This window comes from Passer domesticus, chromosome 1 (genome assembly GCF_036417665.1).
Source record: "Passer domesticus isolate bPasDom1 chromosome 1, bPasDom1.hap1, whole genome shotgun sequence".
In the NCBI taxonomy this organism is placed as follows: domain Eukaryota; kingdom Metazoa; phylum Chordata; class Aves; order Passeriformes; family Passeridae; genus Passer; species Passer domesticus.
Window position 1 is genome coordinate 148713586 of NC_087474.1, and position 16709 is coordinate 148730294.

A 16709-nucleotide genomic window follows, 5' to 3' on the forward strand; every position below is an offset into this window, starting at 1 on the left:
CCTTGGTGCCAGTTTGGAGAGTCCAGGCTTTAAACAGGCAATTGTTTACAGCCAAAATATTTTGATCTGTGCAGTGTGCTCACCAAGGGTTTTCTAGGGCCTGTCACAGCCACATTCTGGTTTGGGAACTACTCCCTGAAAGAGCCACCCCTTAAAACTGCTACTGGTTCCTAATAGCAGCCATGCTGAAATGCTTTGTGAGGCATAAATCTACCCTGGCATTGAAATTGGTTTGGGTTAACATTTCCTTGTTTCTCTGATTTTGAGTTCTTTTATGTATCAATTAGATCCTATTTGTAGGATACAGACAGCACTTCCATGGCTGGAGACAGCTATATTCCTGTGTGTTTCCTGGGGTAACCAAACTGAAGAATAGCTGGTTGTTCAAGTGAGGGAACCGAAGTGTCTGTCTCTTGTTGCACTGCAGTTGCCTTGCCCATGGCCTCGGACCTGCAGCTGTACGACGTGTCCCAGAGCAGCATGAGGGTGAGGTGGAACGGGGTGCAGGGTGCCACAGGCTACATGATCCTCTACGCTCCCCTCACAGAAGGATTGGCAGCGGATGAGAAGGAGGTGATGTATTGTGCTTTCATTTGAATAGCAGTTAATAAAAAAAAATCAGTCTTTTAAAGAACAAACTAGTACATATTTTTTAACATCCAGTATGATCAGCAAATACTGGGGTTTTTTTCCCATGATTTAAGTATTGTATGTGTCACAGGCTATGAAAAAAGTGCAAGTGCCAGATGGTTATTTCTATGTCATTGACATAAAAATACAACAAATTTAACTGAATGTGACTGTTTTGAAATTTTATATAAAGTGATATTGTATCGTCATATAGAACTAACACTCAAAGGAAAAAAATCTAGTATAACTAAGATATCTCCTAAGTGTGCCAGCAGGAAAATATGAAGTTTAGTCTTTGTTCTTATCGGGACCTTTAAATGTAAGTAAAATTTGTTGGTCTGAAACAAAAGTGTCATTGGTTTTCTTTTCATTCTCTTCAACCTTTTCTTTAAATGTCTTTAAAATCACTTTTTATCAAAAGTGATTTTAGAAGGCATTCTTTCAAAGGAAAAGAAGTGGGGAAAAGGTAAAGATCAGTGTTCTGTCACTAACATAATAAAACCAATGGAACTTCTGGTCTAGGATTTAAAAATTTCTACACTGAAGTTTATATATGTATAATTAAGGTTATGTACAATATCTGTGTTCAAGCAAGAGCACTATAAAGCATGCAGGGGCATGTGAGATTGTGGAGGGGGCATGAAGCTGCTGAAAGCCAGCACAGACTTGTGCTCACTGCCAAAGCAGTGCCTGTGAGCACGTAATTCTGTTAAAAGTGGGGCCTCCCTGGGAAGTGGCTGCTGCAGGAGGACTGAGCTTTACCCCAAAGAAATAAGTTCAGTCCATGCTAATGTGAGTATATTATTCCATAAAGAGGTGGAAAAGGAAAATTATACAAATAGCAACAAATCTGAGCCTCAGTGTACACAGAAATCAATTCCTCCAATGAGTTCATGTGATTTTCAGATTTGCGACTGAAGATGAACCAAAGTGTAGATGGGAGCGGGAATAAGAAAAGGTAGATAGAAAAAGGCCTTAGTAGCTGCTCATTCTGGAGAGGCATATTTTATAATTGCTAATGTGATTAGTCACTTTTCAAGTCCTTTTAAATGTGTGTTGGCTTACGGCTTTTGAAAGTTTTAACCTTTTAATTATTGTGCAAAATCCCAAAACCTTGGGCAAAGCACTGCAGGCACAGTGTCAGACAAATGCTCAGCAGAAAATTTGATAATATATCTAATTTCAAGTATTTAACTGGTATTATTCCTCATTATAAGCTAATTCAGAAATAATGTATCTTTTTTGATTCATGGTGTTTTTAGATAAAAATTGGGGAGACGTCAACAGATCTTGAACTGGACGGACTATTGCCAAATACAGAATATACAGTCACAGTTTATGCCATGTTTGGAGAAGAAGCTAGTGATCCCCTCACAGGACAAGAAACTACATGTAGGTATCTTGAATCCATATTCACTTCAGTGTCAACAAAACTTCAGAATGGTCTTTGCACATATTAGAGGAAACAGCTGATTATCTGATTTGAACAATTGGGCAAGGTCTTTACATAAGTTTCTCGCTGTGGATACTCAATTTACAACGACTGAGGATTTGTACAAAGCAGCTTGGTTTTGCAACAGGATTGTGAACTTGTCTCTCTCGTTGGTAGTGGCGCTATGGATGCCCCCACTGATCTTGGTTAAATTCCTGACAGTTTTCTGAACTTGCTGAAAGCGAATGAAGGTCACCACGTAGACCTTCATGGTGAAAACAGAAACATGCTCTGTTTAGGCTCCTCTAGCTAGAAAACCAGGTGTGTGTGTGAGCCTGCTCATACAGAGAAAGTAATTCCTCTGGCTCAGTAGTAGTACAGACAGAAAAGAAGCAAAGAGAAGATTTCTGTCCAACCCTGCTGCCTAACGTCTGGTAAACGGAGGGTTGGAAAGTGCCTGTGCACTCATGATAGATGGTGTGTTTTTAATAAGCAGCAAGAGTTTTGCCAGTTAAATTCTGTCCTCTGCAAACTACACAGACTGTATGTCAGCTCTCTAAATAGCTCCAGCCTTTGGAAGACAAAAGAATTGAAAATAAGTAATTGTGCTTCTGGGACATTTCTGGGACTGCATTCAGTGACATCTCTATTGCTCCCAGCAGGGGAGTGAGTGAATCCTCTTATTTTGTGCTCCTGGCATGAGTAACCCGGTCAGGGTGAAAGTGACTTGCATTTAATAAGTGAGAGGAGTTCAGGCATGTGAGTGCTAGGGAAAATAAACCCCAGAGCAATTCCTTGTAAGGTCAGCAAGCAATTGTGGAAGAAGCTCTAGGAATGGTGTTTGCTGGGTCTCCTCTAGGAGGACAGTGGTGAACAGACAAGTTCCAATAGCAAACTACTGCAACTTGGGCATGTTTGTCAATTTGAAATGAGCGTAGAAGATTCCCAACAAAGAGAATCAAATCTTTGGCTCCTTATCCCTCCCTACCTTTCTCTGTCTATGTCTCACTCCTCATCTTGCACAGCCCCCCTGCCTGTATCTCCCACCCTGGCCTTTGGCCAATATCTACCCAGTATCAGATTTTCATTTCTCCTAAACAGGAGTTTATGTAGTTTTGGACTATGCCAGCTTCTATTCACTTCATACCATATGGAGAATCTTGGAGAATACAGAGCTCTAAACCTGGCTAACACATTGGATGGAAGATCACATACAAATTCCAGACACATTGGTACAAGCTGAGCTTTCATGACCACTGTCTGATCACAGAACCTTGCAACATGTGTCAGTCAGCCCATCATCACTACTGCTGCTACTAGACCAGTAAAAAAAAACAACAACTCACTTCTCTGAAACCTTCATTTCTTTTTAGGATGACACAATGCAGCCATCTCTGGTCTATAGGACTGAAAGAAGATGGATTCTGTCATGCAGCTATTCAAATAAGCCCCTCTGCTAGCAGGCTTAGATGAATCAGGTAGTGGGGCAATCTGGGAGGGAGAAAGCTCCTGGTGATCATGCCTGTCCCACATTTTTGGTGTTTAACAGTAATGCCTTACCTGTCCAGAATCTGATTTAAGCTTCTTTTTTCTTTTTTTTTTCCCCCTCTTTTTTCTTTCAGTGTGATTATTTCTGGCTTACAATTAAGGAATAGGCTATCTGGTATTTTGTTTCAGGAGCACATATCTGCCTGAAGAGTCATCTGCCAAATATGCTGTAGTATTAAGTGTATTATCTAATAATCTGTGTTTAGTAAATAATATTCTATTCATTGTATCATCTTGGTTACTGTAGCAAAACCTTCCCTATGCCAAACAGAGACATGCTCAGCAAGCTCATTCTAGGGTGTAGTTTCATTTTGGGGCCAGGATTCATCCAAGACTGGCTGTAAATATCACGGAAGTCTGGCACCAGGACTGTGGTGGAGAGCAATGCTGTCAGGAGGTGGCTCCAAGAGGAAGGAGCTGAGACTGACGTGTTCTCTTGTATGACCTGGATGATGGAATGGAGTGAATTTCATGACTGACAGAAAGTAGAAAGGAAAGCCAGCACGTGATACTCCCTTCACCAGACTCAGAGGAATATGTTGAATGCCAGAATGTGTGGCAAACCCATCTGCTACAGTTCCAGTGTGTTCCCGTCCTCTCTTTTCTCAGAGCCAAGCTGACTTCACTGTTCCTAAGCTGGTTGCAGATTCTGGATTGATAAATGTCCTGGCTAGAGATCTCACAGAAAATATGAGGCCTTCAAAATCTTTGCTTTTTCCCAGGTGCTATTGTGTGAGGGAAGCAGCTTCTGAAGTGCTGATATTTATCTGTCCACGTGGACTGGTGAGGAGTGTGTGTGTGAAGGCAGGATGGATGGAGAAAGGTTTTATAATTCAGAGGAAAGTAGCAGATGTTGGACTAATACAGAACCTACTGCTGAGAGTAACAGACAGCACAAATTGCTTTCTGTGGTGTGACAGAGAAGTGGGTGTAATCTGAGACTGTCTCTTGCATGACCTCATTTTCCTTCAGCTCGTGACAGTCAAGGAATATATAGAATAAAAGTAAGGCTTTAACTGGGATTGTTGTTGAGAAACAGCTAAGGTTTCCTAACAGAAAGAGTGGGCAGAAGTAAAAAGTAGCATCTGTGGAGATCTCAGCTGGTTATACTTTTTGGACAGACTTACCCTTATATCAAGATCTTTTAGGATTCAGAAAAGTTTTTGCCCAAATTCTGCTGTCATGAAGTATTTTTGCTGGAATACACATAACAACTGAATGTGTATAGGCTAAAGATCTAGCTGGATTAAGCTAATTCACAAATACAACCCCAAATCTATTGCAAGTGTTCTGTAGGCTAAATCTTGCTGTGATATCTGCAGTGAACAACATAACTGAATTTATTTATCAGTATCAGTTGAGATACATTTAGGAAATCTGGAGGTTCTGTTTCAGTAAAGAGCTAAGTCCTTTTACCTGCCTTTAAGTACTTTTGTAGCTTCATTAATGTAGGCCTTTGAATAGAAATACTGGTGATATAAATTTTTGAATGGAAAACATACTATTTATTATTGTCATGAAAAATTTCATAGCTAAAACCTGGGATCACTTTCATGGTTTTACTTCCTTTCTTTTCAAGTGCCTCTAAGTCCACCAGCAAACTTGAAATTTTCTGATGTTGGACACAATAGTGCCAAGCTATCCTGGGATCCTGCTTCCAAAAACATAAATGGCTATCGCATCATGTATGTCAAAACAGACGGGACAGAAACCAATGAGGTAAATTTTAGCAACACTTTTCCCTTAACCAGTCTCAAACCTTCCCAAACTTCTGTAATTATTAGTGATAATGTTTATAAACAAAAGCTACCATGCAAGCTCTAAAAAAAGATTTCAAGAGAATTCTGAAACTTGGTGTAAATTAGATTTTACTTGAAGTTGGATGTACGTATGCTGGGGAGAGTGCTCTGAGCAGTCGGGGGCACATAAACTGAGGGAGACATGGGGACAGTGGTTTGCTAGGAGCAGGGTCTTGACTAAATGTATAGCATGGAAATATTTACTCATGATTCACTTCAGACAATAAGACTTTTGATGTATCACATATCATGGGCTCAAGCTCATTCAAAAAGACCATCTGAAGGCTTTGCCACATTTTCTCAATATTTATTGCTTTAATTATAAGTTGAGAATCTCTAGAAACAGGATTTGGCTTGAACAGAGTGCTAAGGCAATACCAAGATGTTCTAACTTAGACTCTTATATTTAATAATTTGCAGTATTTATTTCTGCCTTGTTACCAAGGGTGCTTTATAATAGCAGCATGAATTCTGTGATAGAATGCATAATGGGATGGAATGATTCATACTGAAATATTAATACATTTTAAAAAAAATACAGATTAAAAAAAATACAGTAAGTGTGTTTGATTATTAAAACAGTCCAGGTCCCTTAGGAAATAAGTTGTCACAGATAACTTGGCCCTCAAGAAAAAGAAGTCTTCAATGGTAGTTTTCTGTAGTTATGTTTCTTCTGGGACATATCTGGCATTTCATATGTATAAAATGGAATATTTGTATTGAACCTGAAGAAATGGCTCTCAGCTTTAGAAAGGAGCATACCTATGCAATGTTTTGTTTCTTTTCTTTCTGCTAGATCCCTTAAAATTTAAATTAGAAATCATTTGACCTTTTGCTATTGATTACCCTTAATATCGATAGTATGCCTGAGTGTCCTGGGCACAGTGGTATTTGAATATGTCAGGCTCATTGTCGTATACTTCGTAATGTGAGTGAATGTTCAGTTCACTTATCCTTTGTTCAAAGAACAGGTGGCATGTTCTTGTTTGCTCTGCACTGGTAGCATTTTCCCTGTGGTGCTGAGCTGATGTGGCACTGAATAGCTGCACTGATAAACTGTTTATACAGCTTTGAGTTTTATGTCCCTGGCAAAGTCACTTAACTGCAGCCTGGAGAGAGACCAGACAAAACTCTCATCTGTCTCTTGACAAACGTTAAAGATAAGGGTTTTATGCAGTGATTGGCCATGATAAGAGGTTAGATCTAGTAGCCCAAAAAGCTCCTTCCCCTTCTGGATTCCTGAACATGCAGTGCTGATGTTAGCTGAACAGCTGGGCTTACCAAGGCTGAATTCTCCTTTTCCATGGTTTGCCATAAATGCAAAATTCTCATTTTTTTGTAATTTTTCTGTTATAACTGGTTTTGTCAGCTTTGATGGACCTGCGTTTATACTTGTTCATAGTTTCACTGAATTTCTCTACTAATTGCATGATATACTCCTTCTGTATCATTATTACCCAGAAGAATGTCACACACTGATAATGTATTGTATAGTCAATATCTACTGAAAATTATGCTTTCTCTAGGTGGAAGTTGGTCGTGTTTCAACCCATACCCTGAAAAGTTTGGCACCCCTTACAGAGTATACTGTTGCTCTTTTCTCCCAGTACGATGAGGGACAATCTGAACCACTTACTGGCAGCTTTACCACAAGTGAGTATTGCTGAACTTCTGAGGGCTTTCCAAGAAGAAATTTTATACTTTCTTATGTTACTGGAAAGTAAGATTAGTTACAGCAAAGGTCTCTGGCTGTGAACTCAAATATATGGAATGCTTTCTGTTATTTTCATTGCTGCTCTTGGCGTCTTTGCTCCCTTACTATGGGGCCAGTTGCCTCTTTACTCACATGAGTAATCTCTTGACATCATGAAAACATCTCCACAGCTTTCTGAGGCATTATTCAGTGTGATGGCATTTGTATCTCCAGATGAAGTGTGATGAGTTTTGAATCATACATTTAACCACTGAACTGTCCAGGCACTAGGGGGTAGAACCTTACATACATACGGAGGAACTACATCAAAAGGAGAAAATATAAGAGATTCAAAGTTCCTGCAGTTTGTTTAACACAGTTGTAGTCTCTGTAACTGTAGTTCTGCATTAAACAAATGGCTGATGACACATATCAATGCTTTCCAACAACAATGGGAAGAGAAAGGAGGAAAGAGAGGAAAGAGAAAGATGGGGTGGAAGAGGAAGGGAGAACTTGCATGTATGGAGCAAGGTGTTGACACATGCAAAGTGCAAATGGAAATGTACACAGAGTCTGGAAAGGGCAGAGACTGGGACTTGGCTTTGAGTACAAGAAAAGAGCCTTGTGCACAGAGCTCTGAGCAAAGGAGATGGACTTAGGGCTGCATGCAGTTCCTTCAATGGAGAGAGGGCAAGGAGTCCTGTCCTTGAGTCATAAATAAAGAGTCTATTGACTCTTGAGAATAAAGAGTCTATTCCCTTCCTTGAACTACAGAATTACTTCTCTAAGAACAAATAAGTGGGCAAAGAGTTCTGTGGTGCCTTTGGTGTCTGCTTCCCATGTTATACTCTTTTAAGAAACTCCAAGTAAAATGGTGTGTGCCTGATGTTGCCATCTGTGGAAGTGTCAAAGCATAATTCACTCTCAATTTTCTTGTGTGTAATATTTTCCAGAAAGAGTTCCAGCTCCCCAGCATTTGGAAATTGATGAAGTATCAACAGATAGCTTCAGGGTCAGCTGGAAGCCCACCTCATCAGATATTGCCTTTTACAGATTGGCATGGATTCCTTTGGATGGAGGGGAGGCTGAGGAGGTAAGTTGCCCTGACATCCGGAGGGGTGAAATGAAGGGAGAATTCTATTCTGTGGACAATTCTGCAGCAACGTTTGCTAATTAAATATGGCCAATTAACTTACAGAAAAATCTACCCCATTGCAAAACTCTCTAAACAAAAATCAAACCAATATTCCAGATTTTTTCTGAAGAGGAAATAGGGAAAAAAGGGATATTTTGTGAATAGTCAAAATCTAATCTGTAATGTCTCAACAGCCTTAGAACTAGCATTGTTGTTTGGGTCCACTTCAGTTTTTAGTGGTTCATGTTCTCTTTGATGTGAAGATGGTGATGGTAGCTGAGTCAGAGTAGTGATATCCTCACATAAAGCTCCAAGTTTGTCTAATGTGCTGGCCACAGTAAAATTGCCTCTGAAGCCTTATTAAGTGACATTACAAAGGGAAAAGTGTACACATATTTAATTTATTAAATTGTTCATCTATTCCTCTTTATGTTTTCTCTTTTTCCCCTCTCATGCTGTATCTTTTGCATTAAGCCCTTGTACACCTTTTCCATAGTACCCTTTCCATCAGTCTCAATTTTTTAATTATTTTCATTTCTTTAGCTTATCCTTTTTAATTTTCTTTTTTGAAGTAGAAAGACAGAGACTTTCTCTGCTTTCCCAAATTTTCATGGAGTGTCTTATTTCCTCTTTTTCTTTATTTATTAACTCATTATTTGGCTTCTTTTGTAATTCTCAGTCTTTAGTGACTCTCAAGCATCTTCCTCTCTTGGCATCAGCAGTGTGTGGAGAGGCCACATCTGCAAACTGTTTATCTGGGTACAGAACTCAGGAGGAAAAATGACATTTCCCACCTGGCCCTCGGTTTCATGCATTATTTTGTCATCCATTAGGGCAGAAAGCAGTCATTATAGCTTAGGTTATGTGTCATTTTTTTCTGTAAATTTAGCTTAGCCTAATTCTTTTCCTCTCACCTAGTGAGAGGTAGTCATGCAAGAAAGAGAGAAATTAGAGGAGTGAGCAGGGAAAGAAGGAGTTGGCAGATGGGTGAGTGGACATAGGTCATCCACTAGCAGTTTCTTCTGCAGTAGATGAACTCATTTGTTTCTATTTCAGTTCCAGTGAGTAGCTGCCAGTGAAAGCCCTCCAGTCACATTTTTAAGTGAGATTTGAGGTATCTGTATTCTCTCAGTGTGAGAATGAATTATTAAGAAATATTTGAACTGCTAAGGTTCTACTTGTTCACTGTATTCACAGAGAACTGCTGGAGGCTCCAATATTTTAGAATGCTGAAACATTAAAGATGCCTGAGGTGCTTTCTCCTTCTCCTTGCATGACCTCTCTAATGGGGTCAGGCCCAGGATAGCACAATTCCTCCAGGCTGCTGCCTCTTTAAGCTTCTTTACCCGCTAAGTGATCAGTCATGCAGACAAAGGACATGCACTCCCTCCTTCTTTCTCCCAAGACCCAACTTGCCAGAGAGCTGAGAGGGGTCAGGGGACAGTGGTTAATCACACAGCTCTCATCCCACCCTGCTGAAGGGCGAGGAGCCTGCAGTCAGGTGTTAGCACTAAAAAGCCAGAATAAATTTAAGGGGGACCTTTTATTTCTAGTTTACAGTAGAGAATGTTGTACTTGTGTGCTTGTTGCTGCTATTTGTCCTGCCCACTTGAAAGTTCAGCACTTTGTGTTGTTTTTTCTAGCTAAGAGGGGAGGGTGAAGGAAGTGATGCTTCAGAAAGTATGCCAAAGTTACTTGTGAGAGAGTAATTATGTATAAATATTTTATAATTATTTGATACACAACCAGAGGCACTGGGGAGTTGAAAAGAAAGGCATTACATGCACCTACTTAGTATACAGCTAGATTCACTCAAAGTTTATTCCTGAAATTTTTCCAAGGATATCTGTGCCAAAAGTGTGCAGCATGGGATGCCTGATTCATTACTTGGTAGTTGTAGAAGGCATGGCCCCAATCAATTTTTTTCTGTTTTTCTTTTTGTATTTGAGTTCAGAAGATCTGCAATTGTGTTATGGGTCCTTTTTCTCCAGGACCAGCTCAGGAAATCTCCTGTGGTAGTTAAATAGGGAAGTGTGATTCACTGTTTCTGCAAACCTCAGTGGCAGATTTTACACAGGACATGTCTATTGTTTGATTTCCATTATAAGTCTAAGTTTGATGTTGAGTAAACTGTAACCACCTTTAAAAACTTGTCAGTGTTAACCCAGAGAAAGGTTGTTTTGTTGTACTGTCTGTGTAACCTGAAAACTGTTCCCAAAACTGGCCAGCCCATTTCACCAGAATTACTGCTCAGGTTCCTGTATCTTCTGTTGCGTAGTCCCTTTTGTTCCAGCTCCTCCCCTTCTGGTGATCCCTTCCAATAAAATAAATGAAACACACGAAAATCTGAAATGAAACCTGCTTACAGTTTACATTGCTCACCAATCTTCTGCTGCTGTCATAGCTAGAAACAAGGAAAATTACTATTTAAAACTTCACACCATATATCAAACTAATCATCAGCACATCTCTCCTAGCCCTCAAATCTGAAGCACAATGTTCTTTCAAGTTCCATTCAGAAGTGTGGAACCATAACTGAGATTACAGTTCTGCTATTGAAACAGCCTTTTTTAAGGCAGGGCAGATACTGAATGCATTTGTCGTAACAATGGTTGAATAGAAGAAATATGAATTGAAGTTAATCCATCCTGCTATGTTGTTTTTATTGATAAATGTTTTGAATTGTAGTGATTAAAAAAAAAAAAGCATATAGTCAACTTGAGCAATTAAATAGCGGTTGGTGAAAGCATAATACTATACATTTTAAATATTCTTAAGTGTTTTTTCCAGATGTACTCTGTGGTAGTAGTAAATTTTTGGGCAGATCTGAGTGTAGATTTCATTTATTTTAAAGGAAAATCTATTTTCATTCTTCATTTCAGTCAATTAATGTAAAATAATCAGATGCTGAACTGATACTCTTCAATCTTGCTGTGTAACTTAGGTGGTCATAAATGGAGATGCAGACAGTCATGTTATAGAGGGTCTGTTGCCTGACACAGAATATGAAGTTTCTCTGCTGGCAGTTTTTGATGACAAAAGTGAAAGCGAAGTTGTTGCTATTCTTGGAGCTACATGTAAGACAAACTCTTGATTGCAATTAAAAAAATATTTTAGCTATTTAAATTTGTGGTATATATCTTATATATAGAACATATTTCTCGTCTTGGGTAGCTTTAATATTGAAGAATGTAGTGGTTTAGCATCAGGGTTTTGCTGACTAGTTTTTGCTTTTCCTATTTAATATTATGTGAAAGGTGGCATTGAATCAAAATAGTGGTTTGGCTCTTTTTCTGAGCTGTGGTATTAATAACCTTTGGATGTGGGTAGATATTCTTCCATCCTACGTTTTAATACTTAGTCTTTGAACGGGGTTCCTTGTGAGAAGGTACATCAGATTTTGGAAGGGATGTGTGTTAAATGTTTTAAAGTAAATAATTTACAGGAATTTCATTTAAGATGTTTGGCATTTTCAGTATACTCTTTTCCTATTTATGTAATTTATAGTCACTAGAGGTGAATTCACTCTTGGCTGAAAAAATGGTCCAAAAAGCTTACACGGGCCTCCTGTGGCATTGACATGAAATAACAAAGATAAAACTTGAGAATCATGTCCAGCTTATTTTATACTTTATTATCAGAACGGTGGCCTGTATTTCAGGAAGAATCCTCTATTCTCTTTTTATTGATAATTACTTGGATAAGTAAATGACTTTATTTCTTAGGTGTAAATTCTAAAATTTATTTGTTTTTAGTAATTTAACTGCAGGCTTAATTCTAAATCTTCTGTTAAAACAAGCCTACACCCATCTAAATGATGCTGCTACTTCCCAGTGTTGCTGAGTGTACTTTCTGTTTTTTACTTGGACAGAAGTAAAACACCCTTAAAAAACTTTCCGTTTAATTAATTTGACAACCTTAACAAATGGTCAGAGTGGAAGTGTATTGTGCATAGTTCAGCCAGAAATTTGTAAAAATATATGCATTCTTATTTGATTATACAGTTTATGGTTATGTCTTATCTTCAGATCTAAATGCTAATTCTGCAAATATATGTGCCTAAAGTAAATTAAATGAATAATTCTCTTGTAGTCTCTGAAATGTCTGAAGTGTGTGGGGTACTTGTAGGTGTGAGCACACAGTTCCATTGTCACAGTCAGACATACGAGAAGAATGCTGTGACTTCCATGTTTTGTTGAGCTGTTAGTGACAGAATCCTGTTTTTCAGCTGCAAGTGCTACCACAGTGCCCAGCAGGGTGACCACCACCAGCGCCCCGAGCCCTGAGCCCAGCACAGCAGGTGAGCACAGCAAATGCCAGCAGTTCAAAAGCTGAGTGCAAAGCTCTGAGGCTGCCCACAGGCACCCCCAGGGCTGTGTAGAGAGCTGGGATACTCCTGAGGATGCTCCTGAAGGGAAGGCAGGTCACTGTGCTGCTCTGCACCCCCTTCTGCATGGCCAACCTCCTGCCCAGGCCGTGTTTGGACAAGGAGTGAACCCCCTACTCAGAGTGGGGATTCTGAGTACAGAGACTGGTTTGGAAAATTCACCTGGAATTTCTCTTTCCCTTTATAAATATGAGCTTGGGAACTCTTCAGAATTTTGTTTCGTTTTGGGTGTTCTCTTTCTTTTCCCTGTAATTAGACAACTGATTTTAAGGAACAACATTTCTGGGTTATTTCTCTTCTGCAGCATTCTAGCTTGGATTATTTTAAAGCTCTGTGAACTGAGTAAGATAAACAAAGCAGATGGGATATTATATGTTAATAGAAGTATAGGATAGCTATTAGTTTAGTAATTGCCTACTGTTTCTATGTTATTAAGCCCAAATATGACTGAGGTATAAGGTTTTGCCCCACTGTGGATCTTCAGAGCCACGTGACTTCAGGAGAGCTTGCAGCTACTTGGTGATAATCACCACAATATAAAAATGGTATTAAATATAAAAATATAATTGAAAAAATAATAATTAAATATTTCTGGATTTAGTTTTTCGAACAGGAGTCAGAAACCTTGTTATAGATGATGAAACAACCTCAAGCCTGAGGGTGACATGGGACATTTCTGACTACAGCGTTCAGCAGTTCAGAGTGACCTACCTCACTGCAGAAGGGGACCGTGCTGAGGAAGCAGTAAGAATGGTCTGTATGAGTTTTGCTGTTGGCTTCACAAGCTTCTTTAATAATTGCTAAGAAATGATATCTTCTTATATGACACTTTTGTTGCCATTAATAAAGGACCTGTGTTTGATATTACTGTGGGCTTGAACCTCAAAGTTCTAATTGTGCAGCACATGCTGCACTGCAGGCAGCAGCAGTCGAGTGTCAGATCAAGGCTCAGTCACACAAAAGTTTAATGAGCTCACAGTTAAAAAAGGAGCTGGCTGTCTTTTTTTTTTCCTGTATTTTTTTAATTCATCCAAGTTGATTTTTTTGTTTTTAATTTTGTTTTTACTCCTAGGCATTCTTCTATCCTGAGATTGTGTTTTAATGACACTTAAATGTTTGTACAGTCTGAGAGCAATTTTTGTTTTCTTTCAGCAATTTTACTTCTCTCTTCTCTTCTCTTCTCTTCTCTTCTCTTCTCTTCTCTTCTCTTCTCTTCTCTTCTCTTCTCTTCTCTTCTCTTCTCTCTGTTATGCTAAAGCAATGAAATTAAAGTTCAAATGCAGAGTTTTCATATTTCTCATTAACCCAAACATGTCACAATAAGGACAGCACTTTTTAATCTAAGTTCCTGAGAATATTTGGTTTTTTTCCAATGCCATGTGTTGATCAAGATTAAACTTATCCTATACTGAAAAATTTCAGGTTAAGATTTGGAAAATATTTGAGAGAATGAAGAGCACTGCATGTACTCTTTTGACCATATAGCAAACAAACCAAAACTCACCCTCCCCAACAAAAAAAGAAGCCTGAGCTCCATTATTTTAACATTGCACAATTTTTGAGATACCTTCAGAATTCAGCTAGGCAAAGTGCCTTTTTAGAAAATAATTTTTAATTTGGGGAAAATGTAGTATTGTAGTGCAGTATCATTAGTGTTCCACAAAATCTGTTTAAAATTTTGGGATGGCTCCAAGTAAGTAAATTTAAAAGGTTAAGTTGTGTATTTCAAGGTTATTTCCTTAGCTTAGAATGCAAAAAATATTCCTTATAATTCTTCCTCTGTGTCACTTCTTTTCATAGGGCAGTTAAAAAATGTGGGTTATTCTTTTTGATATTTAGCAGCTGACATTTGTAGCCCTATATCAGGATATTTCAATAAAAATATTAAAAGGCGCAGAATATATTTTTTTTCTAGGAAAATATGAATCTGTCTTTTTCCATTTCAGTTTTATTCATTTATTCATCTTTTGTGAGATCCTACTGCAAATGTACTTTTTAACCACCTATTTCAACTATGACCTGAAAATTAATTTTCAGTGTAGTGACATCCTTTTGGACTAGGAAACATGCTCTATGATCTTACCTCAACTAAATGTTAGTATACTATATAATAAAGTGAAGGACTTGCACAGTATAATGACACAAATTGTACTGTTCTGAGAATAACCCAGATTTTCTGAAATTCAGATCCCAGATTTACTGTTTCACCTTTCTAGTTCAGTTGGATAGTATAAATGTCATTCTGCTTTAGTATTCAATATGAAAATGAAATTAAAACTGTAGGAAAGGTATTAAAATTGTGGCTATCAAAATGACATTATAGCAGAATTAAAAGTTCATTAAATAAAATTATAAAACTGTATGATTAGTTAGGTATCTTGATTCTATTCTCACAATTTTTTAAATTTTAAGTACACTCTCAAGCCTTATCTTTGGTCACAATTCAGCAAACAGATTAACCACATTTTGTCTTTGAAATGAATCACGTGCATAAATACTTCACTGAAAAAGGATTTATGTAATATTATACTTAGAATTAGGCACATTTTAATTGAAGGAGAATATTTTACCATGTGACTTCAAGCACCTGAGAGGTGCACAACAGATGTCAATAAAACACCACAGATGTTCAATTTTAGAGGAGTGTTTATATGCTTAGTACATTTTTTAGGCAGAAACCAACCAAAAGTTTTGTGGAATTTGGGCTTACATGTACTATAGCGTGACAGTTCTGTGCTGAGTACTTAAGATTTTTGGCTCTGATTTCAGTGATATAAGTTTCAGTTACTCCTCCCTTTCCATAAAATTATTAATAAGCTTTATAATTCTTGATGCAATTGGCTGAAAATCAGGGACTAGGAAATGTAATAGAATGCAGTGAGGTCAAGCTATAAATTGCATGTGTGTTCTTGGGTGTGCTGTACACACTGGAGAGATCAAATTTTTTCTCTTCTTTAAAGCCAACAATGTTTCTCACTGCTGAAAGCTATATTGATCTGTGGAAGATTATGCACATGTGGAGAGGAGAGTTCTCAATGCTTGCATCCACTGTTCTAAAAACTCAAAAAATTCATTGGGTTGGATTTTTTCAGAAACTTATTTTGTGTGTTTTGAATGGATGTGTATGGAAGAGGAATGTGGAAATCTTTCAAGAACATTTATTAATGATTGAAGTTCAGTTTTGATCAAAGAATGGAGCACTTTGACAAGTCTCAACACCTGGGTGCACTAGATAAATTTCCTTCTTTGTATCACTTGCCAAAACTAGAAGTAGTTTGAATGTATCCTGGAGTGTTAAATGGGTGAGACCTTTCTTGAGCATATGCTTCAAACCTTTGCCATCATCACATGCATCAGTCTTCTTTGAAACAACAAAAAGCTTTTATAGACGTGCTTTCTGCTTTTCTCCCATGAGTTTAAAGGGCTTATGCTTCTCTCAACTTCTTGCCAAACCCGTGTAGTTGCTGGCTCAGGTGACAGATTCACACAATGGACATGGGCCAGGGAATGTCCAAAATGTGACGTTGGACTCTGGGGTTTGCTTCCAACAGCATCACTTCAGAGCACAGATCTCTGCCCAGGAAAAAGCAATAGTTTCTCTTTTTTACTGTGCCCATACCATGTGGTGGAAGTGGCTCCCATACAGGCTTTGGAGGTTCTCTGAGATTGAATTTTACTGGCAACTTAAGAAATTGCAAGGTTTTTCTTGGCACTCCTGCCACCACTATTGTGATACTGCTTTTTGAGGCTCTGGCTAAAATACAATAATCTATTGAAGAGTTTTAGAACTAGCTGCTTGTAGGGAAACCTTTCACTGTGCTTAGTTCAGCAGGCTGAAACATGTACTCTAGAACCAAAAACTGCCCAGAGGAATTTCTACAGCTGCTCTACTGCCAGGTTGCCTGGTTGGATTCTTCTGGCAGATCTTCTATGTTTCATGGCAATTTGGGATCCTGTGGTATTTGTGGGTTGCCATCCTACTTCCTCTCCCAAATTGCAACCTTCATTTGCTTGTCTCCAGACTAGATGCAGACAAGAAAAACATCTTTTATTCGTGTCTGCTCAGTTCAATGCTTCCAGATCTC

At 38.4% G+C, this 16709-nt stretch overlaps 1 protein-coding gene across 6 annotated transcripts in view; it reads left to right on the forward strand.

Moving 5' to 3' along the window:
* The window catches only part of COL14A1 (collagen type XIV alpha 1 chain), a 115059-nt gene that overhangs the window by 45663 nt on the left and 52687 nt on the right, over positions 1-16709 (forward strand). For all 6 annotated transcript variants that reach the window (XR_010349746.1, XM_064395722.1, XM_064395693.1 and 3 more), the window contains 8 exons: positions 428-573; positions 1893-2022; positions 5190-5329; positions 6936-7062; positions 8056-8195; positions 11182-11314; positions 12466-12537; positions 13226-13377. Coding sequence is in view for 5 of the 6 variants with exons in the window: in XM_064395722.1 (XP_064251792.1) it covers positions 428-573; positions 1893-2022; positions 5190-5329; positions 6936-7062; positions 8056-8195; positions 11182-11314; positions 12466-12537; positions 13226-13377 (1040 nt within the window). In the remaining variant the exon portion in view is untranslated. The remainder of the gene's footprint in view (positions 1-427; positions 574-1892; positions 2023-5189; positions 5330-6935; positions 7063-8055; positions 8196-11181; positions 11315-12465; positions 12538-13225; positions 13378-16709) is intronic.